At 42.7% G+C, this 27,827-nt stretch overlaps 1 protein-coding gene across 1 annotated transcript; it reads right to left on the minus strand.

Annotated features, from left to right (window-relative positions):
* Positions 1–3,802: 3,802 nt before the first annotated feature.
* On the minus strand, positions 3,803–27,549 carry FOSL1 (FOS like 1, AP-1 transcription factor subunit). Its single transcript, XM_033953867.1, has 4 exons — positions 27,301–27,549; positions 14,359–14,598; positions 8,242–8,349; positions 3,803–5,377 (listed from the first exon to the last, which is right to left on the minus strand). The coding sequence occupies exons 1-4, from the start codon at positions 27,532–27,534 to the stop codon at positions 4,859–4,861; spliced, it is 1,101 nt and encodes a 366-aa protein (XP_033809758.1). The 5' UTR covers positions 27,535–27,549; the 3' UTR covers positions 3,803–4,858.
* Between the last annotated feature and the right edge of the window lie 278 nt (positions 27,550–27,827).

Raw genomic sequence — 27,827 nt, forward strand, 5'->3', positions numbered from 1 at the left:
ATCATTATATATTGTACAAGGTATTTGATTATATGATAGGAATGGGTGGGAAGGATGGGAGGTTAGAACATATCATTTGTACCATTGATGATTATTAAGTGATATATTTATTGTTAATTTGTTTGGATATATTGTCACACTTATTGTAAGTTTGAAAATGAATAAAGAAAAAAAAAAAAAAAGAAATATTTTACTAATGTACCTGACAATATTTACTGTAACATCACTGTATATGTACAGTCTCTTCCTCTGTAAACCGCTCTGAACTGCTTGTGGTATTGCGGTATACAAATAAAGTTATTATTATTATTACACGCTCTATAAATTAACCATTTAATTTAAATGGTCCTTTATTCTTGGATAATTCTGGGCCAGAAACCCAGAGCTCTGCCTGGTAGTATGTTTAGGTTCCATCTACTGGAGTCTCTGTCAAAGCTCACTCCAGTCCATCTAAACCAGTGGTCTCAAACTCAAACTCTTTGCAAGGCCACATTTTCGATCTGTAGGTACTTGGAGGGCCTCAGAAAAAAATAGTTAATGTCTTATTAAAGAAATGACAATTTTGCATGAGATAAAACTCTTTATAGTTTATAAATCTTTCCTTTTGGCTAAGTCTTAACAATAATATTGTAATTTATAGCTAAAAAGACATATGATCTAGAAACTGTTTTATTTTACTTTTGTGATTATGATAAACATACTGAGGGCCTCAAAATAGTACCTGGCGGGCCGCATATGGTCCCCGGGCCGCGAGTTTGAGACCCCTGGTCTAAACCATCCCAACCGTCCTCAACTGAATGGCTATATACATCAAAACAGAACATGGATAAATTCAAGAGTAGTTTAAAATGCTTTCTTTTTAAAGATGCCTACAACTAATTTATCCTTTTTAAATAATCTTTATCTTTATTTAATTTTATTTCTCTCTTTCTTGCAATCCCTACCTGCTTCTATCCATTTCTCATAAATTGTAGTTCTCCCCTTTTTTCCCTTTTTGTTTTCTTGTCCTCTTCCCCTCCAAATTTGTCTGTCTCGTATGATTATGTTTATTTGTAGTTTGGTCCCTAATTAATATTTTAAACAACTTTTACTGTACAACGCTTTGAATTTTATGTTAAGTGTTTAATCAAATTTTAATAAACTATGAAATATTTGCGACATCCTTGCAAGTGTATAATTTGCTACCGTTCACTTAAATATGTTTTCTTTGAATTACAACAGTTAACAGCTTTTCTGGCTATGTCCAGACTGGATAAAGAGAAACCATCAGCTCCATAATTAATATATCTGCCCTATCTCAGTTTGTCTGTAATTTATCTTCTAATAATATTTCTTTAGCTCGCTTTAAGAAATCTTGGATCCACATTTTGAGGACTTGAGTTGAGTTGGTTGGAAGACTTTTCCTGTTTTAATTTTATTTGGATAGTTTATGATTTATATTGTTATAGGTCATATCTCTACTAACTTACTTTCTGTACAAATGATTACTTGTTGTGTCATTTGAAAATTAATAAATAATTATAACAATAAACTATGAAACTATGACACAGACTGTGCAAGTCTGCCCAGTACTGTGCCTGTACTAGTGACACTTAGGGCTCCTTTTATCAAGCTGCGGTAGGCAGTTAACGCAAGGAATACCGCGCGTTCAACTGCCTGCCGCGCTAGTCGCTAACGCCTGCATTGATGAGGCATTAGTTTTTTGGTGTGCCGCAGGGTTTAACGCATGATGAAATGTCCGACGCGCCAACACCCGTAGCGCACCTTGATAAAAGGAGCCCTTAGCGACTGTATTGTGTAGTTTGCTACTGGTTGCTATGTGTACACTTCTCCCTCCGTATTCGCTGTGATAGGGGATTAACAGGCCCGCGAATACAGAAAAACCGCGAATAACTTATCATATGTTATTCGCTGTCTTCTATTAAAAACTATCGTGAATATGGTGAAACCGCAAATAACATGGCGGGAGACCTGGCCTGTTGCTGAAGGAGAGGCAAAATACGGTAAAGAACACGCTGGGAATCGGCGATTTTCTATGTAAGCGCTTGGAATCAGCGATTTCTCTACGCAAGCTGACGTCATTTGGGGGGAGGAGCCAGCAAGCTAAAAACCGCGAATAATCGAAACTGCGATTTCTGAAACCACGAATACGGAGGGAGAAGTGTATTGCCTCACAGAGGTGAAGCCATGGAAGTCTAAGAGAACGTGAAGAACCATGGCGATACTACGTCACAAGATAACAGGTACCCTTTGGTAAATTCAAAATCCATCTTTGTTACATCTGATGTTTTGATATATTCACAGTTTTATTATTTTATTCTTTTCACAAACACACTCCATATGTTATACCCACTTTTTCCACTTTCTTCCTAACCTATCCTTCTGAAATAGATTATATACAGACACAGACAACAGTTCTAGATTTCAGTTTTTTTTAATGCTCATGGAGACATTTTGACTTTTGCATCGCAATGAGCAGTTTTAAAAATAATTTTTCAAAAAAATAAATTATATAAAAATATTTTTTTACATCAGCAAAATATAAGCTTTGAAATGCTGGTACATATTACACACATCAGCTAGATACAGTTTGGGATTTTTAACATTTCCTGCATAGTACCTTCCCTCTGCTAAAACAAGAGACATAACTCAGACCAGAAATGTCTTTTTTTTTTTTTTTAGTGAGAATGATCATGAATTCACTTTCTTGCCTGGATTACCTTTCTGTCAATCAAATATTGCAGATCTCAGGGGCTTAGTGTGTGTGTGTGTGTGTGTGCGTGCCTAGCTATTTCTGGGCTAGTCTGTGTGTACCGGGATATTTCTGGTGTTCTCATGAATGATTGTTTGTATCTGTGAAATACTGGTGCTTGGATATATTAAGAGGGGAAGAGGGGAGAGGGTGTATATTGAGGAGTTATATGTGACAGGTTCTGGGCTACTGGGAATTATTGTATATACTGAGGAGTATCTATACATGTCAGGGATAACTAAGGATTTTAGGGATATCCAGGAGAATCTGTTGGTATTGGAATTACTGTGTATCCCAAATCCCTGTGATTTGATCAGCCACCAATGAAAAGCATGGTGGGTGGGGGGAAGGACCTTGCAGCCCCCAGGACCATTCTGTGCTTGTCCTGCAAGGATCTGCCAACAGGGTAAACCTCGTGTGGGTTGATCACCACATTCCCCAGAAGTGGAATCATTCCAGTATAACGAGATGTACTACATGTGAGCTGACACAATTACAGTATGTCTCATCTTAGCAATGCTGAGCTGTTATGAGGTAAAATTTCAATAAACTGCCCAGTGGTAAGTTTGTGTTTGAAAATCTGGCTCGAAGTTTTACAGGTATAATTTTACTTTCTACTTTCATGTCTTACACAACAAAAAAATTTTGTGCAGATGCTGGAAACTAATACAGGTAGTTTTTCCCTGCTCTAAACACACCTTGAGGGATGCCCATTTTCTCTGCAGATAAAGTCTCTGAAATATACATGCACTTTTTACCCACCGAGTTAAGGATAAATTGTGAACTCTATTCACTTAATGCCCCAAATTACACAGGTCATCCCTGTTTAATGTTTTTTTAGCAAAGTGCTCCTCTCAAAACTATTTGTTGCATTAAACAGCAGGCTAGAGAATGACATGGGGGACAAATTTTTCACCGTCCCCGCAGGAACTCAATTTCCCTGTCCCGTCCCTGTGAGTTTTGTCGCTGTCTTTCTCCCTGCCCCATTCCTGTAAGCTGTGCCGTAGGCCTTGAACACTTATGATTTTAAAGTGTTTGTGGCTTGTGCAGATGAGGAAAGAGCTTGCAGGAATGGTGCAAGGACAGGAAAAGAACTCACGGGGACGGGACGGGAAAATGAGTTCCCGCAGGGACGGAGAAAAATGTGTCCCCCGTGTCATTCTCTACAGCAGGCTATGAATGTCAGCTGATTGGCTGGAAGCTGTTCTCCTCACTATGGCAGGATATACTACATGTAGGCTATTCTACAACATGAACACTTTCAGCCACACCCAATGGATCCATTCCTGGGAGCATTTTGGGCAAAATTTTTAAATGATGCATGTGGATTGTATTTTCATTTGCATTCCACAGTTTTCTTTTGTCTGGGGATCCTCCTTTTCACTGTGGAATCTATTGCGTTGAAAATCTACCTGCACAAAAGCAGGTGCTCAAATGATCTTCCTTGTGGCTAATTAGAAATTCTCCCGCACGCGTGTCACTACAATTCAGCCGTGGGTTTACAGAGCCTTCTGAAAATGGAGAGAGAGCACGGCTCTCCTGTCTGGAGCGTAAGGCTTGCTTGTCAGTGAGAACACAGGTTTCTCTCACTTGTGAATTATTTCCGCTGCAGTTTCTGATTTGTTGCACAATGTATTCTATCTTGGTGCATCCAGCATGTACCCCTCTCCCTCTGTTTCTGCCTCTGTGTAGACTTGATATAGTACAGCTACAATGGTGAATTCATGTTTTGGGATTTGGAATGTTTTCTTTCTTGGTTGTATGGATCATACTCTCACAGCCATAGAAATTATTCAGCTGCTGTAACAAGTTTGCGAGATTATAAATAAAAAAAATAAAATACACGTCTCATAGACCTGCCATCTTCCTGAGAGACAGGGTCACTTATTACATTCAAACCTGCATAACAATCCATCCGGAAAAGGAAAGGGACCCAGTGCTTAGTCTTTTGTCTCATCTAGAGGAGACAGCATAGTAAAGAGAATACAGGAGGGCAATACAAAAGAGAAAGCATTGATATTCTCTAGCTGAGATTCTTCTATGTTGAGGCACATGGAGGAATGTGGATTGGGCTGGGACTGGCCTGCTGAGGCCCACTCTAGTTTCTCACAGCGCCAGCAGTGTGGGTGAGTTCAAGTTGTCAGGTGAGTGGTCGCTGCTACTGCTGCTTCTTCTGTGGGCAGCAGAGCAGAGCTCCCTAGGGTAGGAAGAACTAATACAGGGCTCCACCTCTGGCAGGCCAGGATAAGTAAAGACCAAACTTGGTGTGAAGGGTGTGATGGAAGGTGTAATCATCAGGGTGGGTGTGTGCAGAGACTCTGGTTCCAGGAAGGTGCTGGTGCTCAGGTCGATGGCAGGCACTGGCTTAGTGGGGTGCTTGCGGGGCTGCTGGGTCCCAGATGTGGAGGGCCCCTCGCTGTCCAGCTCATCTTTGACAGCAGAAGCAGCGGGTGAGGAGAGGAAGGAAGAGAGTCCATTGGTCTCACCCTCTGATTCAGAGTCATCAGGCATCTTGCAGGCAGGTTTATGGGCTGCAAGAATCAGCTCTAATCTCTCTTTCTGCTTCTGTAGCTCGGAGATCTCCTTCTGCAGCAAAGATTTATCATCTTCCAACTTGTCTGTCTCCTATAAGAAAAAAAAAAAAGAACCGAAGGGAATAAGAACTATGGGGGCTAAAAGCATAGACAAATAGCCTGCATGAGTGCTGTGGCTTCCTAGAGAACAAACAAGTTTTGTCTGGGGGTCCAAACTGATGCTTGAAGAGAGCACAAAACTGGAATCATGTGGTTAGCATGGGAGGGGTCAGATTTGAGCTGGGAGAGGACAGATTGTTTATGATTGCTACTTGATGTATAACGAGAGGCAGTATAGCACAGATGTTTATAATCAAAATCAAGAGAAAAGAGCGCCACTGAAATGATAGAAAAGACAGGTAAAAAGAAAAATAAAATAATGGCAAAAGTATAGCTCTTTCTAGCTGTATGCCTAAGGGCTGCAGGCTGCACCCCAATCAACCTACCGTATTTTTACGCATATAACGCGCGCGTTATACACGATTTTACAAACCGTGCATAACCATGTGCGTTATATGTGTGAGTGCGTTGTACAAATTTTTTTTTTCATTCTGATCCGGCATTCCCCCTGCGAACCGGCGTCATCCCCCCTCCCCCGCAATCCTACATCCCCCCAGCACCGCAAAGACAACTCTTACCCGATTGGGCACCGGCACCAGCACCAATGCACAGGATATGCCAGTGCCCAAAGATCCTCCCTCATTTGGTTGGGCTGGGCTGGGCAGTGCGAGAGAGATCCTCCTTCTTCCTGTGCCGGGCTGGACTAGGCTTTGAGATTATCTCGGAGAGAGCGAGACCAGAAGGCTTTGAGCATGCGCAAATGCTCAAAGCTTAGTCCAGCCCGGCACAGGAAGAAGGAGGATCTCTCTCGCACCGCCCAGCCCAGCCCAGCCCAGCCCAACCCAACGAGGGAGGATCTTCGGGCACTGGCACATGCTGTGCATTGGTGCTGGTGCCGGTGCCCAATCGGGTAAGAGTTGTCTTTGCGGTGCTGGGGGGGATGTAGGATCGCGGGGGAGGGAGATGCCGGTTCGCAGGGGGAATGCTAGATCAGATTATCTCGGATCAGAGGGGGAGGGGGGTGACGCGAGCGGGGGGGGGAGGATGCCGGTTCGGAGTAGGCGGGAGGAGGTTTTAGCATGTGTGGTATACATAAGAACATAAGCAATGCCTCTGCTGGGTCAGACCTGAGGTCCATCATGCCCAGCAGTCCGCTCACGCGGCGGCCCAACAGGTCCAGGACCTGTGCAGTAATCCTCTATTTATACCCCTCTATCCCCTTTTCCAGCAGGAAATTGTCCAATCCTTTCTTAAACCCCTGTACTGTACTCTGCCCTATTACTCCCTCTGGAAGCGCATTCCAGGTGTCCACCACTCGTTGGGTAAAGAAGAACTTCCTAGCATTCGTTTTAAATCTGTCCCCTTTCAACTTTTCCAAGTGTCCTCTTGTTCTTTTATTTTTCGAAAGTTTGAAGAATCTGTCCTTCTCTACTCTCTCTATGCCCTTCATGATCTTATAAGTCTCTATCATATCCCCTCTAAGTCTCCTCTTCTCCAGGGAAAAGAGACCCAGTTTCTCCAATCTCTCAGCGTATGAGAGGTTTTCCATCCCTTTTATCAAGCGTGTCGCTCTCCTCTGAACCCTCTCGAGTAACGCCATATCCTTCCTAAGGTACGGAGACCAATATTGGACGCAGTATTCCAGATGCGGGTGCACCATCGCCCGATACAATGGCAGGATAACTTCTTTTGTCCTTGTTGTAATACCCTTCTTGATTATGCCTAGCATTCTATTTGCTTTCTTAGCGGCTGTTGCGCACTGTGCCGTCGGCTTCATTGTCATGTCCACCATTACCCCCAAGTCCCTTTCTTGATTGCTCTCATTCAATAATATCCCTCCCATCGTATAGTTGTACCTCGGGTTTCTGTTTCCAACATGCAATACTTTACATTTCTCAACGTTGAACTTCATCTGCCATCTCGCCGCCCATTCCCCCAATTTGTTCAAGTCCCTTTGCAATTCTTCGCATTCCTCTTTAGTCCCAGCTCCACTAAATAGTTTTGTATCATCCGCAAATTTTATTATCTCACACTTCGTGCCTGTTTCTAGATCATTTATGAATATATTAAATAGCAGCGGCCCGAGCACTGAGCCCTGCGGAACACCACTCGTGACCCCCATCCAGTCCGAGTAGTGGCCCTTCACCCCTACCCTCTGTTTCCTACCCGCCAACCAGTTTCTGATCCATCTATGTACGTCTCCGTCCACTCCATGGTTCTTCAGTTTCCGGAGTAGACGTTCGTGAGGCACCTTGTCAAAGGCTTTTTGGAAATCAAGGTGCGTGTGCGCGCTATATTAAAATTTTATTACATAAATTTCTGTTCCCCGCGCGCTATACCCGTGTGCGCGTTTTACACGGTATATGAGTGAAAATACGGTACTCACATGCGGCCAGATTCTGTATATGGTGCCACTATTGGCGGGCACCGATCATGTGTCAATCACACGACTGCCATATTCAGAATCACGCCTCCGGGAAAGATAGGTGCCAGCAATGTAGGCGATTTTTAGTGCCTATTGTCACTTCTGGTGTTAGCCTTGCCCATAGTAGCATTAGGCACTGGACAGCGCTTATGTAGGCACGATTCTGGCACCCTTTCTTTAGGCACCGGTAGGTGCTTGAACATCAGGGTTTTTCACCATTTCTTACAGCGTTTGTCAATTAACTTAGGCGCCTAAGTTTCGGCACTGGTTACAGAATTTCCCCCCCTGGTGGCTAAAGCTAATGAAAACTTTACTTAAGAAAGGTCTGCTGTACGGCTGAAAGGCAAATGAAAGGCCAAGAATCTCACTGTTGGCTTGAAGTGATCTAGTTGACACTAACAAGGGCAGAATTTGACTGGAAAAGACCTTACCGCTTGCAGGTAATCAGTCAGCTCCTTCCTGCGGTTGCGACACTTGGCAGCTGCCAGCTTGTTGCGTTCCCGCCGTACCCTGCGACGCTCTTCTTCCTCAATACTCATCTTTAATAGAGAAAAAAATCCTATTTTACCAGTTGTTCCAGTAAAGCCTTACTTATCGGAGTTTTTCTCTGTGCGCATAAAGATACAAGTTTAAAGCTTGAATTTTAATTGCTACAGCACCATCTAGTGGATAAACTCCAACTGAAGGCTGAAACACGGACCTTGTAGGGTCACTAAAGACAAAGGACATTATATTTATATATCTATCTATGTATTATATGTGTTCAGTTTTTAATTGAGTTTACATTAATAAACTTGTTGATTCTAAGGTTGATGTGCACTTTCCTACTCCCCACTTGGTGTTCTTTTCATTTTCCCCTTGCCCTCCATCACATCATAATAATTTATGCTGGGACCTGGAGAAGAGGGTTTTTTAATAGAAGAAATTCTTTCTTTGCTGGGTGGAACATTTCTTATTCAGAACCTGCAGAGATCACAAGCAAGATGCCTCCTGCAAATTAGCCCTGACATAAGTCACCCATTTGGTGAGTCATTCCAAGGATGCCTCATCCATGCTTGAACAGGGACTGCTGCATTTTTCTACACTGAGAAACGTCCTGCCTTTTGGAGCCCTGGAAGCCGACCTGCTCCCGCTTCCCTTCTGACTCAGTCGTGGTTGGGTGAGTTATCAGGCAGACATTTCCTGGCTCCCTGAGGAACTCTGCTTTGTGCCTGGCAGAAGGAACAGGAGTGCCACTCAAGAGCAGCAAGTATGAATCCTCCCCACCCCAACTCAAAAAATGGGACTTTTTGAAAACTTTCAATTCATTACATACTAGTGAGTGTAGCACTTTGACTGCTTTGCACACCTTGGCATCTAGTTCTGACCTCAAAGCTCACCTCCACCAAATAGAAATAAGTGTCATAGGGCTACTAACTCACTCTAGTTAATCTGAATAGTCTGATGTGCTCCAACCATGCAGGTTGAACAATATTGCCTTAGCTGCAATGGATCAAAACAAGGGCTCTGATTGACCCTGGGTGAGCTGGCAATCTCTGGCCCACTATACAAAACTTGAGCAGAGTGTCAAAGAAACTCCCTTCACTGACTGGAAAGATCAGTGGCCTTCACTCCCAGTCCAAGGACTGCCAAGTGGCCAGGCTTTCAGGCTATCCCTAATAAACAAACATTCATTGAGGCAGGGGGTTCTCAACCCAGTCTGTGAGAAACATTAAATTAATGTACACTTCCCCCTCCGAATCTGTGGTTTCAGTATCCGCGGATTCGGTTATTCGTGATTTTAAAACAAATAAAAACATTTTCATTTTTCGGGCCCTATAAGCCTTACCTGGTGATCTAGTGGGTTTTTGGGGCAGGAGCGATCTTCCCACGCTCCTGGCCCATGCAGATTGCTCATAGGAAATGGCTGCCTTGAGCTCCCGTAGTCTCTCGAGACTACGACGGGAGCAAGGCAACCATTTCCTATGAGCGATCTTTACAGGGCAGGAGCGTGGGAAGATCGCTCCTGCCCTGAAAACCCGCTAGATCATCAGGTAAGGCTTAAGGGGGGGCTTACAGGGCTTAAAATAGCCAGGGGGAAGCGGGGGTTAGGGGCAGAACCAGCCTGAATATTATTTGCATTTTTTTAATATTCACGGGCCGGCTCTGCCCCTAAGCCCTGTGGATACGGAGGAAGAAGTGTATTTATTTATTTGGTTTTATATCCCATCCTCCCAGGAGAACAGGTTACAAGATTACATGCATAACAAAGCATGTTAAAACATAACATGATAAACATGGTATGGTGTGATATAGCATGACGAGTATTGTATGACAAAACATAGCATAGCAAAAATAGCAGTATATATACAATATATATATATATATATAGAGAGAGAGAGAGAGAGAGATCCATAAATATGCAGAAGATAGATTTGCATACAATGCAGGAGGTGCATGCAACTCTATCTCGTTTATATTCATTGTGGGTATCCTGAAATCTGACTGTCTGGGTATTTCTCGAGGACTGATTTTAGAACCCCTATATTAGGTATAGCTTAGAAATATGATCTGTTGGCAACCCTGAAGAATTGTAAATGAGGACCAAGGCCTTGGCTATGACCATTGTCTTCAGCAAAACAGGCAATATAGTCAAGTATTTGCACTACAGTCCTGTGCTCCAATGACTGCATGTGCCTGAATTCTGATCCACAGCTCTACCCCTAACTGCATAGCTTAGGTGATCTGTCACGTTAAACCAAGTTTTCATTGGATAATATTGTTGTGGCATATAGAAGCTGTCTTGCAAGGTAATTTGTGCTACTCCCTCCATTCTAAGAAACAGCAACACATTATAAAAAGGTATGAAATAAGCACAGAGGATCACTATATAACAAGATGATGGAATCAAAGCAAAACTTAAATGACTTTCACTCTTCAAAAATGCATGGGGCAGGAGGAGGAAAAGGGAAAGGGAAATCTGCACACCAGATGACCTGCACATGCTATGACTTGGAGAGGTCCATAATCCCAGAATAGGCTCTGAGAGTTCTCACAACACACATAAATCACCAGGTAACATAAGAACATATGATATGATTGAAGTCTACAAAATCCTGAGTGGTGTAGGACAGGTACAAGTGGATTGATTTTATACTCCATCAAAAATTACAAAGACTAGGGGACGCTTGATGAAGCTGCAGGGAGCTACTTTTGAAACCAATGGGAGAAAATATTTTTTCACTCAGAGAGTGGTTGGGCTCTGGAGCATGTTGCTGGAGGTTATACTAGGAGCGGTTGATGTGGCTGATTTTGGGAAAGGTTTGGACACTTTCCTAGAGGAAAAGTCCATTGTCTGCTATTGAGAAAGACATGTGGGAAGCCACTGCTTGCCCTGAATCAGTAGCGTGCAATGTTGCTGCTTTATGTGGTTTTGTCAGGTGCTGGTGACCTGGATTTGTCACTGTAGGGATGGTCTATTGGGCTGGAAGAAACATTGGTCTGACCATGTAGGGCTATTCTTATGTCCTAATATAAGAATACGTAGTCTTACTGGGTCAGACCAATGGTCCATCTAGCCCAGTATCTCATCTTCAATCCAGGCCACAAGTACCTGGCAAAAACCCAAATAGTAGCAACATTCCATACTATCGATTTAGGGCAAGCAGTGGCTATCTCAAAAGCAGACTATAGACTTTTCCTCCAGGAACTTGTCCAAACCTTTTTTAAAATCAGCTACGTTAACCACTCTTACCACATCCTTTGGCAATACATTTCAGAACCTACCGTATATACTTGAATTTAAGTCAATCCAAGTATAAGATGAGGTACCTTTCCCCCCCCCCAAAAAAAAAGGAGGAAAAAAGGTTAACTCAAATATAAGATGGGGGGGTAATATTCATGTGCCCTGCCAGGATGTGTGCCCTGCCCCTCCTCACTCCCTCCCCTGCCAGGCTCTGCATTCAGCCCTCCTCACTCTTTGCTAGGCTCTACTCCCAGTCCTCCTTTCTCCCTGCCCAGCTCTTCACCCTGTCCCTCTTCCCTCCTTGCCAGGCTCTGCACCCAGCCTCCCTCCCTCCCTGCCAGGCTCTGCACCCAGCTCCCCTCCCTGCCCTGTGCCCTGTCCCCCCTCTCTCCCGCTGTCCTGCGGGCCTCCACAGGCCTGCCATATGACATGGTGATCCAGAACAGGAGGGATCCCTCCTGTCTCCTGTCCCAGCCAACTCTGCCAATTTTTTTTACCTCCCTCCTGCTGTCTCCCCCTCCCCCCGCCATGTACCTTTTTGAATTCTGCGAGAACTTAGTGCAGCCATTCAACGAGTGGCTCAATGCCAGGCTAGAGTGAGGAAAGCTCTCTCATGCCTGGTATACCACTGGGTCGTGAGAAATTGAGGCGGCCATTCAGGAAGGGGCTCAGCCCGGGGCAGGAGCGCAGAAAACTCGCTGCTGCACAGTAAACTACTGGACCACCAGAGAGATGGGAGGGAGGTAGAAAAAATTGGCAAGTCAGCTGGAACAGAAGTCAGGAGGGATCCTTCTTACCTGCAACAAGTCCGGGAGGGGGTGGGGGAGATGCCCCAAATATAAGCTGAGACCCCCATTTTTGGGCCCAAAAATCTCAGTTTATATTCGTGTATATACAGTAACTATTCTCTGAGTGAAAAAAGTATTTCCTAGTATCTTCATCAAGTATCCCCTAGTCTTTGTAATTTTTTTGGGAGTAAAAAAATCAATTCACTTGTACCTGTCCTACGTCTCTCAGGATTTTGTAGACTTTAGTCATATCTCCCCTCAGTCATTTCTTTTTCAAGCTTAAGAGTCCTAACCTCTTTAGCCTTTCCTCATATAAGAGGAGTTCTATCCCCTTTATCATCTTGGTCACTCTTTGAACCTTTTCTAGTTCCACTATATCTTATTTGAGATAAAGAGACCAGAATTGAACACAAAACTCAAGGTGAGGTCGCACCATGGAGCAATACAAAGGCATTATAACATTCTTAGTCTTGTTTACCATCCCTTTTCTAATAATTCCTAGCATCGTGTTTGCTTTTTTGGCCTCCGCCACACATTGGGCAGAAGGTTTCAGCATATTGTCTACAATGACACCCAGATCTTTTTCTTTGGGTGCTGACCCCCCAAGGTAACTGATTTGGGTTATTCTTCCCAATGTGCATCACTTTGCATTTGTCCATATTAAATTTCATCTGCAATTTGGATGCCCAGTCTTCCAGTTTCCTAAAGTCTGCCTGCAATTTTTCACATTGCATGCATTTTAATAATTTTGAACAGTTTAATGCCATCTGCAATTTAATCACCTCACTTGTCATTCCAATTTCCAGATAATTTATAAATAAGTTAAATAGCATCAGTCCCAGTACAGATCCCCGAGGCCTTCCACTATTTACTCTCCTCCGTTGAGAAGAATGGCATTTAATCCTATCCTCTTCTGTCTGATAATTCCTAATCCACAACAGAACATTGCCTCCTATCCCATGACTCTAATTTCTCAGAAGCTTCATTTGTCAAAAGCTTTCTGAAAATCTAGATACACTACATTAACCAGCTCACCTTTGTCCACATGGTTATTCACACCTTCAAAGAAGTCAAGCAAATTGGTGAGAAAAGATCTCCCTTGGCTGAACCCATGCTGACTATATCCCATTAAATCATATTTGCATATGTGTTCCACAATTTTATTTTTTTGAATTGTTTCCACTATTTTGCCCAGCACTGAAGTCAGTCTTACTAGTCTGTAATTTCCTCGATCTCTTCTGGAACCCTTTTTAAAAATCAGCATAACATTGGGCATTTTCTAATCTTCAGATACTACAATTTTAGTGACAGGTAACAGATCACTAACAGCAGATCAGCAATTTCATGTTTGAGTTCTTTTGGTATCCTGGGATGTATACCATCCAGTCCAGGTGATTTATCACTCTAACTTTTCAATTTGGCTTAGTACGTCTTCCAGGTTCACTGAGATTTCTTTCTGTTCCTCTGCATTACCCTTGAAAACCATTTCTGGCTCATGTAGATTTCTTACATTCTTCCATAAAGACCAAAGCAAAGAATTCATTCAATCTCTCCGCTATGGCCTTATCCTCCCTGAGCACCCCTTTTACTCCTTGATCATCCAATGATCCCACGGATTCCCTCACAGGTTTTCTGCTTCTGATGTACCTATAAAAATTGTTACTATGAGTTTTTGCCTCTTTGGCAAGTTTCTCTCATATTCTTTTTGAGCTTTTTTTTTTTTATCAATGAAGTCTCTAACTTGCCATTGCTTATGTCTCTTTTTATTTTCTTCATTTGGATTATTTTTCCATTCTTTAAAGGAGGTAAAGGTGTCAGAAGGTGACCAAAGTCCGCGTATAAGCACCCATCATGTGTTCTTTGCACTGCAGTTGCTGGGAGTTTTGTTTTGTTTTTACAAATGCAGACCTGTCTGGTTATGTCTGTTAACTTAGAAATCATTTCTGTGAGACCATTTTTACCTATCTTACCCAATCAGATCCCACAGCCAGGAGAGCCAAGACTGCATTAGCAGAACAAAGTAAGGTGCCACTTACGTGTTCATTGTGCCTCCTCCGTACCCCCACTGAAGGGCCGATGGCACGAATCACACCCGGTCGTGAGGAGGCGTAGGGGGAAAAGGCAAAAGGCCGGAGGTAGGAGGTGGAAGGTGAGGCGGTGATGACCGTAGGCTGCACCATCCACTGTAGATCTTGACTGGTGGTAATAGCATTGAGGGTAGGCACAAAGCCACTGGAACTGTCACTGGACCCTGCTCCCTGAGGCAAGTTATATTTCTGGGGAAGAATAGAGAAAGAATGTGTGAGTGAGTACAAGGGATCCATCATTAAAACTTCCCCCCCCCCAGGCCCTACATACTAATCATTCAGCCAACATTAAGAACATAAGAATATAAGAATAGCCTTACTGGATCAGGTCACTGGTCCATCTAGCCCAGTATTCCATCTTCATGGAAGCCAATCTAAGTCACAAGTACCTGGCAAAAACCCAAATAGTAGCAGCATTCCATGCTACTGATCCAGGGCAAGCAGTGGCTTCCCCCATGTCTGTCTCAACAGCAGACTATGGACTTTTCCTCTCGGAACTTGTCCAAACCTTTTTTTAAACCAGCTACATTAACTGCTCTTACCACATCCTCTGGCAACACATTCCAGAGCTTAACTATTCTGAGTGAAAAAATATTTTCCTCCTATTGGTTTTAAAAGTACACTTCTCCCTCTGTATTCGCTGTGATAGGGGATTAACAGAACCGCAAATGCTGAAAAACCGCAAGTAACTTTTTTTTATATTATTTGCTGTTTTCTATTAAAAACCATCATGGTGGGAGACCTGGCCTGTTTCTGAAGGAGAGGCAAAACACGGTGAACATAGTGCTGGGAATCAGCGATTTTCTCTATGCAAGCTGATGTAATTTGGGGGGGGAGGAGCCAGCAAGCTAAAAACCGTGAATAATCAAAACCGCAAATGCTGAAACCACGAATACAGAGGGAGAAGTGTATTACTCTGTAACTTCATCGAGTGTCCCCTAGTCTTTGTAAATCTTGATGCCTCTAAATCTATGATGTCACAGACATCAAAACAGTATGAGAAGAGTCATACTGGTTAGGAAAAATGATCAAATATCAAACACCAAACACTATACTCTGGGACAGGCAAACACCTACCTGCATCAGAGCAAGAGGGTTGAGGGAATCTTAGTGTTACAATATAGGGATGAGAGGGGAGTGGTACAGAGACACAGGGGAACTCCTCTAGTGTTACAGTATAAAGGTAAGCAGAGCCCAGCCCAGGAGGATGCAGACAGACAATTGGCAGCTTTAGGAGGCAAAGTGTGAATCTGCTAGCTTTCTTCCTCACTCTCCATGTCGACGATTCCCATGCCAGATGTCCTCTGTGTTATCATTATCTAACAATAAAGGCATTGCACAAGTTTTCATCATCTGTTGGCACCTTCCTGTCCTGCCAAACCTGCTCCGTCCAATGGTGGATTATGATTCCCCATAACCACAGAGCAACGCCCAGGCTCCAGCAGAGCCCCCCAGGGGTTGTGACTTAGGAGCTCCCCGTTGTGCGTTGCAAGTTAGTAAAACAAGAGACTACAACAAAACTGAGAGAGCAGCGAGGCTGAAACTACCATAAAGTTGCTGGTATAAGCTGAATTGCATTCGGGCAACGTTCCAATATATGGTTTATCTACTTCCACATTTACAAAATCCATTGACGTCTGTGTACTTATGCAATCATGCCCTGCCTTCTACCCTCCCTATGCTTCATTAAAAAAAACCAAACTTGTTATCATCAATAAAAGGAGATCTAAGGACACGCAATATCTGTCAGGGCACTGTTGGGATAATATTGACCGAGCCCCTGTGTATATTCCAGCCAGATCGTACTCATCTTAATAATGGCTTATGGACTTTTAGGAAATTATCCAAGCCTTTTTTAAACCCTGCTAAGCTAACTGCTTACTATTTGGCATATCCCCTACTGATATCTCCCTTTAAAGGAAGATCAAAAATAGAGATTAATAACACGCCCCAAACTCGCAGAGGGGCGCTTCCTACCCTTGCTACGCCACTGTTCCCAGGGCCTAACTTTGGGCGCCATTTACTAAATTCCTCCCTTTAACTCCTTGTAATTAATTTCTAATCCTCAGCTCTGCCTAAAGTCACTTGCATTAGATAATTAGGAATCAGCAGAGACTGCAATCTAAGATTACCAAGGATTTTATATGAAAAGAAAATGACCTTGAGCTCTGCATATTAGCAGAAATAATGCCACAACACTAAACTTAAACTATCCTTCCCCTCACTAAAAGGTATCCTCTATGCGGGAAAATTGGGAAAATCTCTCTTCTTCAGAATCACAGGGCTTTGGAATAACCTTACTACCCCACTACGGAATCAGGTCTCCTTCCAACTATTTGTAAGCACCTGAAAACTAAGTTTTTCACAAAAATGTAATGCTCTCCTCCCCCTATACTCAACCACCAAACCCAATGTGTCATACCTTCCTTTATTAAGCTCTTGTAAACCGTGCCGAGCTCTATAATCATGGAGAGGATGCGGTATATAAACTTAAGATTTAGTTTAGTTTAGTTTAACACTACAAAGTTTATGTCCTCTTTGCTAGCAAAAAAAAAAAAAAAAAGGCTTCAGAAAGTACGTAAGAGTTGACATACTGGGACAGACTGAAGGTACATCAAGCCTAGTATCCTGTTTCCAGCAGTGGTCAGTCCAGGTCACAAGTACTTGGCAAAATCCCAAAAGCGTAAAGCAGATTTTATGCTGCTTATCCTAGAAATGAAACAATGGATTTTCTCAAATCCATCTTAATAATGGCTTATGGACTTTTAGGACATTATCCAAGCCTTTTTTAAACCCTGCTAAGCTAACTACTTAGTATTTGACATATCCCCTACTGATATTATTGCAATTTGTCTCATACTACATGGCTTTTAATTTTATGATGGAGGGTAGTACTATCAAAAGAAATTGAGAAGTAGATGAGACATTTCTTGGTATATGCCACTGGCACCATCTGACATCATGCACAGCAATAGCAGCCAGAACACATCTCAGGTTTCCCAATGCACTTCCCCACCGTAGCATTTATGTGCACGTACAAGTGACTGTTAATGGGAAGTGAACATACGTATGAGAGCTAAACGACAGGAAGTAGCTGTACATGGGCATCTTTTGTAACCCAAAGTGTATTTTGGAGAAAGAAAGGGAGGCTTTAATCTTCACAGCAATGACAATGGATCCCTCTGCCTGGATGCACACCTTTTGGCCAGGGCACAGAGAATGGAAGTTTGCTGATACTCAGTTATAGTAAGGCCTATGGGTCAGCCTTAGAACAATGAAAACCTGAAATACACGGAAAACTCAGATGTTCCTTATTAGAAAAGAAAAAGAAAAAAGATCTCACTTGGATATTTTACAACTCATGGCACTTAAGATTTTGCAGTTATAGTAAAGATGCAGGAGAAATATACCCTATATTTATGCACAGAAACATGTGCAATGTGGAATTACTGTATTTCCCTCCAATCAGTGCTTAAAATTCCCACTCAGTCTGGTTACTTCACTGCTCGCAAGAGCATTCTGATACAATGAAAAGAGATCTCATCTGAAACTCAAAAGCATTTTAAATGATTTAAACATGATTGTTGAGATTTAGGAGCCTGTGAGAAAAAGATTCAAGAAAATCCAGAAGGAATGGAAGACATTGCATTTTGCCTTTCAGGGAGGGTGTCTTTTCTTTATTTTCAGAGAATAGAGACTAGGCTCCAGTGGAAGGGGGAGGCACCTTTGTTGCTGTAGAAGAGAACATGGCTTTATGATCCAGCTGCTAAGGCTACAGTTGGCCTGGCTTTACCTGCCCCAAAACAGTGTTGCAGGGCCAGATATGCAACAGCTACCGTATTTTCACGCAGATAACGCGCACCCGTGTAAAACGCGCACATGGGTATAGCGCGCAGAAACCACGATTTTATGTACAAAAACTTTTGTATACCGCGCTCACGGGTATACCGCGCATGCAGCCTGACTGTCCTTTCGCCCGCCCCGACTCTCCTCTGGCCACCCCGACTCTCCTTTCGCCCCCCCCGACTCTCCATGCGCTGTCCCGACTATCCGTTCACCCTCCCTGACTTTCCGTGCACTGCCCCGCCTCTCCGTACGCTGTCCCGACTCTCCGTTCACCCTCCCTGACCCAATCAGAATAGGCCCTGGAGCCTTAGGTCCCACCTGGGGGCGCGGCCTGAGGCACATGGTCGGGTTGGGCCCATGTGCCTCAGGCTGCGCCCCCAGGTGGGACCTAAGGCTCCAGGGCCTATTCTGATTGGCCCACACGCCTTAGGCCCCACCAGTAGGCGGAGCTTTGGGACGGATGGGCCAATCCGGCCTCATTCCGTCGTTGGCTGCCTGCCGGACAGGCGGGTTTGGCTCCCGTCTGTCCGGCCAACTACCAAAGGTACGGGGGAAGGGGGGTGGGGGTGTCGTGGGGGTCGGCCAGGGGGGGCGCGGGTCGGCTGGGGGGGGCGGGCGTTGGAGGGAGGGGGGTTTGCGTCGAGGGCAGGAGGGCCTGGGATCCCTCCTGCCCGTAATGTAGTGAGGGTTTGGGCTCCCTCCTGGCCCGATATTGTCGGGGAGTTGGGGAGTCGGCCGGGCAAGAGGGCTTGGGCTCCCTCTTGCTCCGATCGTGGATGCGGGTGCGGGTGGGAGCGCGTGCGAGCGGTCGTTCGGGGTGGGGGTGCGAGCGGTCCTGCTGGGGGGGTGAATCGGGCGTCGGGCGGGGTGGGAACTATGTAAAAAAATTTTTGTATACCGCGCTCACGCGTATAACGCGCGAGGGGTATGCGCGGTAGGTAAAAACGCGTATAACGCACGCGTTATATGCGTGAAAATACGGTACTTTGAAAGACACTTCTATACTCAGATGCGTAGCTAGGAAAATAATTTCCAAATTCATTCAATATACTAAAGGTATAGCACAGGTAAATATTTGAGCAATTAAATATCTTGACCCATTTCCTCACTAGCAGAAAGCAGCAAAACAGGACTCTGCTCTTTGGGATCTTCCAGGTACTTCCTAGTGGCCTAAACCGACCACTGTCAAAAACGGTGCAGGTTTTGTTGGACTTTTCGTTTGGTCCTAATATGCCATTTCTTATCTCTAAATCTAAGTTTTCTTTGTGACTCTTTACAGCGCTGTGTACGTCTGGTAGCATTACAGAAATAATTACTAGTAGTAGTAGAAGTAAATCCCTTAATATGGTAGAACTAGTCTAACATTGTCTAGAACAGTGATCTCAAACCCGAGGCCCAAGGGCCACATGCGGCCCGCCAGGTCCTATTTTGAGGCCCTCGGTATGTTTATCATAATGACAAAAGTAAAATGAAACAGTTTCTTGATCATATGTCTCTTTAGCTATAAATTATAATATTATTATTATTAAGACTTAGTCAAAGGAAAGATTTATAAACTATAAAGAGTTTTACCTCATGCAAATTGTCATTTCTTTAATAAGACATTAACTATTTTTTTCTGAGGCCCTCCAAGTACCTACAAATCCAAAATGTGGCCTTGCAAAGAGTTTGAGTTTGAGACCACTGGTCTAGAATGACAAAAAATGGCCAAAATCCAGTAAGGTGTTCTGTTCAAGCAACCCCCCTCTCTTGCCTTCATTTAGACTTCCAGCTGCTCCATATAGGTTGCTCCCAATATCTTCTCAGAAGTCTAAAAATGTAATTTCATTGCTGTTTTGAGCTGAGGTGCACATTGCTTGCTTTCTACCCTCTTGCCATTAAGAGGTCCTCTGTGTTTATAAAGTGCTGGGAACATAATTGCAAAAGATGCACATCAGGAGCGCCAGTTTAATGAAGAAACAGATCCTGTATTAGATCCAGCCCTTTGAAAGAGCCTAGATCAGAGCACAGGATGCATACAAGTTAAGATCAAGGTGGGAAAGAGGTTTTGCTCAGTAGAGCTTATAGTGATACCCTGTATAAATAAAAACAAAGCAACCGGAAGTCTATTGCAGTGGGATATTGGAGAGCAAGTGGTTAGTTTGATCTTTCTTGGAGACCTATCTCCCCTCTTTTCAACCTTTCAAAGTCCTTTAGATCATTGTAGTTTTATTAGAATGTTTATTTTCTTATTTTTCTCATCTATCTCTATTTTTATTTCTTCATTACTCTACTAATTGTCATTTTCCCAGGTACTTTAGTTAGATTGTGAGCCTTCGGGACAGTAAGGGAATTTCTAAGTACCTATCTTACTTATAATTTTAATGCACCCTATTGTCTATTTTCTGTAAACCGCTTAGAATCCTAACGGAATTTAGCGGTATATAAGAAATAAATTACATTACATTACATTACTTAGGGCTCCTTTTACGAAGCCGCGTTAGCGGCTTTAGCGCGCGTGAATTTTCATCACGCGTTAACCCCTGCGCTAGCTGGAAAACTACCACCTGCTCAAGCGGCTAGCGTGGCCGGCGGTTTAGCGTGTGCTATTACGCACGTTAAACCACTAACACGCCTTTGTAAAAAGAGCCCTTAGAATCAGGCATAGTGAGTTTGATTTGGAGGAATGTGAAATTACAGGGGACTCTAAGTCTTATTGGAAACTGGTGCAGGCTGGCTATTTTAATAATAATAATAATTTATTCTTGTACATAAGAACATAAGAATTGCCACTGGTCCATCATGCCCAGCAGTCTGCTCACGCGGCGGCCCTCTGGTCTAAGACCAGCACCCTAACTGAGACTAGCCCTACCAGCGCACGTTCTTGTTCAGCAGAAACTTGTCTAACTTTGTCTTTGTATACCGCCAAAGCCATAATAGTTCGAAGCGGTTTACAATGAGAAGTACCGGACAATCAGTAAAAACTATACAATACAAATCATCAGAAATACAGACAAAATAAAAGGATAAAAGATTAAAAACAGTGAATCAGGTTACAAATTGATCAAATAACTGTGTTTTTACTAATTTACTAAAAGTAAAATAAGATGGAGCACGCATAATAATATTACCCAACCAGTTATTCAATTTGCCTGCCCAAAATGCGAGAGTTCTATCCAGAAAACTTTTAAAGCGAACATATGGATTCTGCGTGTAGGCCTGTTAAAACGGTCTAGAAAAAAATGAGAGACCAGGTACTCAGGAGCCAAATATCGATTTAAAACAGATACAGGAAAATTTAAACAAAACTCTTGCCTCCATCGGTAACCAATATAGTTTTTTGATAATAGGGAGTAATATGTTCCCATTTTCTCAAACCAAAAATCAGCCGAACTGCTGAATATTGAATAACTCGAAGCCTTTTTCAGTGTTTTCTTATATGTACCCAAATAAATAATATTGCAACAGTCGAGCATACTTAAGATGGAAGACTGAACTAGCAGACAAAATGATGCTACATCAAAATTTCTTTCTTTTTTTTTAAATGGTTCGGAGTAACCATTCAACATATTACTGGAAATTGGAAGGATTATACTAAGCTTAATTATACCTTTTGGTGGAATTCAGTCTGCCATATTTATAAAATGGATAGAGTGCTTGCTATACAGCAAGGAAATTATAATAATTTTAAAAAGATTTGGGGGCCATTGATTACATATTCTAATGATCAGACACCTTAACCACCCCTTTTTTAATATAAGGTTATAAATAGGGTGGAATTGGGATATATGATATTTGTTTTAACTGGTTTATTACTAAGGGTGGGATGGGTGGGGAGGGATTCTTCTATGCTTTGATGATTATAAGTAAGAATATCAAGTGATTTGTAAAATTTATTTTTGATTGAATATTATACACTTGTTGTAAGATATGAAAACGAATAAAGATTTTTTTAAAAATAAATGGTTCGGAGTTTCCATTAGACCGAGAAACTAGAGTCCTGATTAAAAACTGTGCTGAGAATGTGAAGAAATGCTTTCATTTTGTTTCAATTACAACTTCTTTTGAAGAGTTAATTCCATAATATTAACACTTTTAAATGGACTTTCACTATGGTTTTCAAGTGTTACTGTTGTACTACGATGGAATGTTGAATGAGAATAATTCTTTCTGGAGATGGGGGTGCAGAGAAAGACGGAAGAAGCATACTTGCTGGAACAGAAAAATTATTGTTGAATCTCCCTTCCTTTGATGTAAGGATCTTGAGATTTGTTGGTTTATATTATTTGCATGGGTATGGATTTATCTGGAGTACAACTTCTCACAATAAACATTTCTGATTTAAAGAAAAAATGTTTAGATAATGTGGCTAGCTCCTCACATCCCTCCCCCTACCCTTTGGGGAGCCTGGAATAAGTAACAAGGATCATTAGTACGGGAGAAATGAAGGGAAAGCCACTGGACCAGGCAGCAGGAATACAATTAAGACATTCTGAGCATCCCTGTCCACTGAAGCACTACAGTAATAGCAGGGCAGAGTAACACAGAAGCAATAAGCCTAGGGTGCATCTGAGCAGCGAATCACAGAACAGATTTGCCATTTTACTTTGGCACTAACATGGATTTAGCAAAGGGAAGTCTTGCCTCAGTGACCTGTTAGATTTTTTTAAGGTGTTACTATGAGGAATTTCAGAAGGCATTTGATTAAGTCCTTTAGCAGAGACTCCTCAGGAAAGCAAAAAGCTATGGAAAAGGAGGCAAATATTTGACTGTGATTTAAGATAGTTATAAGGTACACAACAGAATAGGGCTAACAGATCAGCTTCCTCAACTGAAAACCCCAGGGATTTATGCTGGGCCTAGTTGATTTTTGGGGGTTTTTAAAAACATATTTATAAATGATCTAGAAAAGGGAGCGGGATTGTACATGTGAGGTAATTAAATCTGTAGATTGCACAAAATATTCAAAATCATTAACTTCTAACTTTACAAAGCCACGCTAGCGTTTTTAGCGCTGGCCGTGGTGGTAACAGCTCAAAGGTTCATATAAATTCTAAGAGCATCGGAGCTGTTACCGTGGCGGCTGCGCTAAAAACGCTAGCGTGGCTTTGTAAAGGAGGGGGGGGCAAATCACATGTCATTAAACCTCGCATTCTATAAATGCTGCTCAAAAATAGGCGCACGGTTATAGAATACAGGTCATTTACCGTCAAACCAATTGGCTCCTCATTGGCTTTAACTGTGTTAATTAGTACTAATTAGTAGTTATGTGCATAACTTAAAGATTCTTCTAAGTTCATGGAAAGATCTTTCCAAAGTTTCTCATTCCCAGTGGTGGAATCTAGTCTGCCTCACATATAGAACTGAAGCCGACCTGGCCAAATCCACTAATAGATTTTCTCAATTTCAGGAAAAATGGAACTCTTTAAAGTTATACTTAAATGATAACATTTCTTGACATATCGCTCCTTTTCCCCCCCCCCCACTCCATTCCATTTTACTTATTTATCATCTCCGTCTACTTCAGAATATTGCTCTACTTTGATTCACGATGTTACTGTTTTGCCGTTAGCTTTATGGCTGAGAAGTTATACTATTGTTATTTCCAGGGTTCAGAGGAGAGCGACACGTCTGATAAAAGGGAAGGAAAACCTTTCATACGCTGAGAGATTGGAGAAACTGGGTCTCTTTTCCCTGGAGAAGAGGAGACTTAGAGGGGATATGATAGAGACTTACAAGATCATGAAGGGCATAGAGAGAGTGGAGAGGGACAGATTCTTCAAACTTTCGAAAAATAAAAGAACAAGAGGTTATTCGGAAAAGTTGAAAGGGGACAGATTCAAAACAAATGCTAGGAAGTTCTTCTTTACCTAACGTGTGGTGGACACCTGGAATGCGCTTCCGGAGGACGTAATAGGGCAGAGTACGGTACTGGGGTTCAAGAAGGGATTGGACAATTTTCTGCTGGAAAAGGGTATAGAGGGGTATAGATAGAGGATTACTGCACAGGTCCTGGACCTGTTGGGCCAACGCGTGAGCGGACTGCTGGGCACAATGGACCTCAGGTCTAACCCAGCGGAGGCATTGCTTATGTTCTTATTGTTCTTCTTCATCTGCTATGTATAACTCCCTTAGACTGGTGCATCTACTTGCTCATTTATTCTACGTAAAACTTGTCTTCTAATAAATAAACCTTGACTTAAAAAAAAAAGAACTGTTCTATATACAGCACACAACTCCAAAGGGGGCATGGACAAGAGAGGGGCATGTGTGGGTTGTGGGGGAGTCCAGCATTTAGGCGTAGTGTTATGGAATGCTTGCATTTACGGGCATAAATGAGGCACAAAGACTTACATTTCTTCTGTGGTTGTGAAAAAGCCTTTGTTGCATTTTCCATTCATAACTCTGCACTAATGTTACCATTAAAGGGGAGAGTGTGGCGCAGAGGTTAAAACTATAGCCTCAAAAAATGTGAAAAATATATGTCAACCCACTATAAACCAGATCCCCAGAAGGTTAACTGAATACTTTCAATGCCTAAGTCAGGGATGTCAAAGTCCCTCCTCGAGGGCCGCAATCCAGTCTGGTTTTCAGGATTTCCCCAGTGAATATGCATGAGATCTATTTGCATGCACTGCTTTCATTGTATGCTAATAGATCTCATGCCTATTCATTGGGGAAATCCTGAAAACCCGACTGGACTGCGGCCCTCGAGGAGGAACTCTGACATCCCTGGCCTAAGTGAAGGAAAAGATCTCAGAATACCATCCCAAGGATCATAGTGCTATTCTCCTTTGCTTTTTCGGTGGTAGAGGGTATCTATCATTGATCAAAAACCTTTACTATTATAAAGACTATATAATTTAATCAGTCTTATACATTCCACTACTCAATTAAATATTAGACTTTTTCATGAGAATTTTTATATTTTCTGTTATATTGTATAAATCTTAACACCACTAATTAGAAATTGTGGGAATCTGGTTTATAGTGGGTTGACATATATTTTTCACATTTTTGGAGGCTGTAGCTTTAACCACTGCGACACACTCTCCCCCTTAATGGTAACATTAGTGCAGAGTCATGAATGAACAATTTACCCTGTCAAATAGACTAATGGACATTTCGCAAAGGAGGCAGCAGATTTTAAATAAGCCTCAAGCAGTAGATTTTGTTGCTGGAAGAGGTGATCAGGGCAGTTAGCTTAGCTGGGTTATGAAAGGCTTTAGACAAGTTTTAGGAGGAAATATTCATAAACTATTACTAGCCAGGCAAACTTGGGAAAGCCACCATCAATTTCTGGGTGTGAGGAACAAGGAATGGAGCTGCTCCTGGAATCCTTGTTCTTGTCTCATACAGTGACTAACTCAGGTCACAAGAGGCTAGACTTGATTGACCTTTGGACTCTCCCAATATGGCACATCTTATGTTCCTATTAGCAAAAGACTTTTGGAAAGATTAGTAACTGGGAAAGCTGGAAGTTGTTGAAGAGATACAAGATTTCCAATAGATATACGCAGCGTCAGACATTATTTGGAAAGGCAGGTTTTAAAAAGAAATGGCACCCTGACCTTGAGATGTTAGGAGCTCTCTTTAGGCCAACAAATCCTTTACACTTTATGAAACATTGCACAGATTATCCAGAAAGGATGTTGAGGGCAAAATTAGGGAAGCAGACACTACATCCTTATAGTAACAGGATCTTTCCTAGAGAACACGTATAGGATTCTACATAAATGCCTTTACCATGTGAGTTCTGGGGTAGGAGTACAACCTTCTCCTAACAAGACAGAATCTGTTACAAAACTTCTTACCAAGCAAAGTGTCCGAAACCTTGCTTCACCTGCCACAACTCAGTTTTAGTGAACCATTCTACATTGCACTGAAGATCCACATCAGAGAATAGGAGGGCCACTAAACAGGCAAATGTGACAGTAGTGACCCCAAGTGTGTGCTGATTTCTGGCCTGGTCCAAGCTAGGACATAAGAACATAAGAACATAAGAACATAAGCAATGCCTCTGCTGGGTCAGACCTGAGGTCCATCATGCCCAGCAGTCCGCTCACGTGGCGGCCCAACAGGTCCAGGACCTGTGCAGTAATCCTCTATTTATACCCCTCTATCCCCTTTTCCAGCAGGAAATTGTCCAATCCTTTCTTAAACCCCTGTACTGTACTCTGCCCTATTACTCCCTCTGGAAGCGCATTCCAGGTGTCCACCACTCGTTGGGTAAAGAAGAACTTCCTAGCATTCGTTTTAAATCTGTCCCCTTTCAACTTTTCCAAGTGTCCTCTTGTTCTTTTATTTTTCGAAAGTTTGAAGAATCTGTCCTTCTCTACTCTCTCTATGCCCTTCATGATCTTATAAGTCTCTATCATATCCCCTCTAAGTCTCCTCTTCTCCAGGGAAAAGAGACCCAGTTTCTCCAATCTCTCAGCGTATGAGAGGTTTTCCATCCCTTTTATCAAGCGTGTCGCTCTCCTCTGAACCCTCTCGAGTAACGCCATATCCTTCCTAAGGTACGGAGACCAATATTGGACGCAGTATTCCAGATGCGGGCGCACCATCGCCCGATACAATGGCAGGATAACTTCTTTTGTCCTTGTTGTAATACCCTTCTGATAGGCCCAAAGAAGGACAATATTCCAAAATGTCACCGAATCTGAAAACCTTGGAAAAACACCCTTTCCAAGGCAAACACAGAAAATCCAAGAGAGCCTGTATGGCACTCATTCCTCCTTCCATCTTTGTTATACAGTATGTGGTGCTTATGTTGGGTACTTGTCACTGGCTCCTGTCTTAAAACAGGGACACTTATATAGGAAGGGGACATGGAATATGAAAAGATGTTCTGCCTTGAAGATGAATATCGATATGGCTGTTAATAATAATGTTCAAAATAACACAGACGAAACGTGTTAAATATAGCATCCTTAATACTATCATTAGAAATCATAGAAGAAATGTTATGCCCCCATATAAAGCGAAGATTATAGCGTGCATTAATTTAATATAATCATAACCATGCCTGGAATAACCCCTCCAATATTGAAAGATAATAAATACCTGCTGCTGAGGGGTGCTGGGAGGCAGGATCCCGCTGCCCCTGTGGGCAGGATGCTGGGAGCTATCACTGCTGTAGCCTGAGCTCACGATGGGGTAAATGCCCCTGTAATCCTGGAACATCTCAGCTCTGCACTGGCTCTGGTGCTGCAGTCTCCCGCCTCTATCGTAGCTGTCTCGAGGCCAGACACTCATTCGCTCGCTAGGTTCCGCTTTCCTTTTTATGAATGATACCATGGGGCAAACTACTCTACCACTTCGGGTTGAGAGAGAAGTTGCGCTCATTGTCTAAACTGCCCCCTCTAAACAAACCCTTATTATTATTATTCTTATTTTTTATTATAAACATTGGTATATAGATATTAAGCGTCATTTGACGCTTTACAGACTATTTCTAACCTTAAATCGTTTGAGGAATAGACTTCTATTGGGTTATGCTCTCCCCTTTCCTTACTAGGACTTTGGTACAGTCTTTGGGAATGACTAATTCAGGATGACGCAGATGACCTAATATGGTATGATTTCCTCTC

The sequence above is a fragment of the Geotrypetes seraphini genome, chromosome 8 (assembly GCF_902459505.1).
Source record: "Geotrypetes seraphini chromosome 8, aGeoSer1.1, whole genome shotgun sequence".
NCBI classification, from domain to species: domain Eukaryota; kingdom Metazoa; phylum Chordata; class Amphibia; order Gymnophiona; family Dermophiidae; genus Geotrypetes; species Geotrypetes seraphini.

Excerpts from the sequence above, each read along its gene's own strand:
- FOSL1 (XM_033953867.1), bottom strand. The coding sequence starts at position 27,534 with ATGGTATCATTCATAAAAAGGAAAGCGGAACCTAGCGAGCGAATGAGT. Across the intron at positions 14,599-27,300 it reads CCAGCACCCCTCAGCAGCAG|AAATATAACTTGCCTCAGGG; the intron begins GTATTTATTATC and ends ATTCTTCCCCAG. Across the intron at positions 8,350-14,358 it reads GGAGGAGGCACAATGAACAC|ATGAGTATTGAGGAAGAAGA; the intron begins GTAAGTGGCACC and ends TCTCTATTAAAG.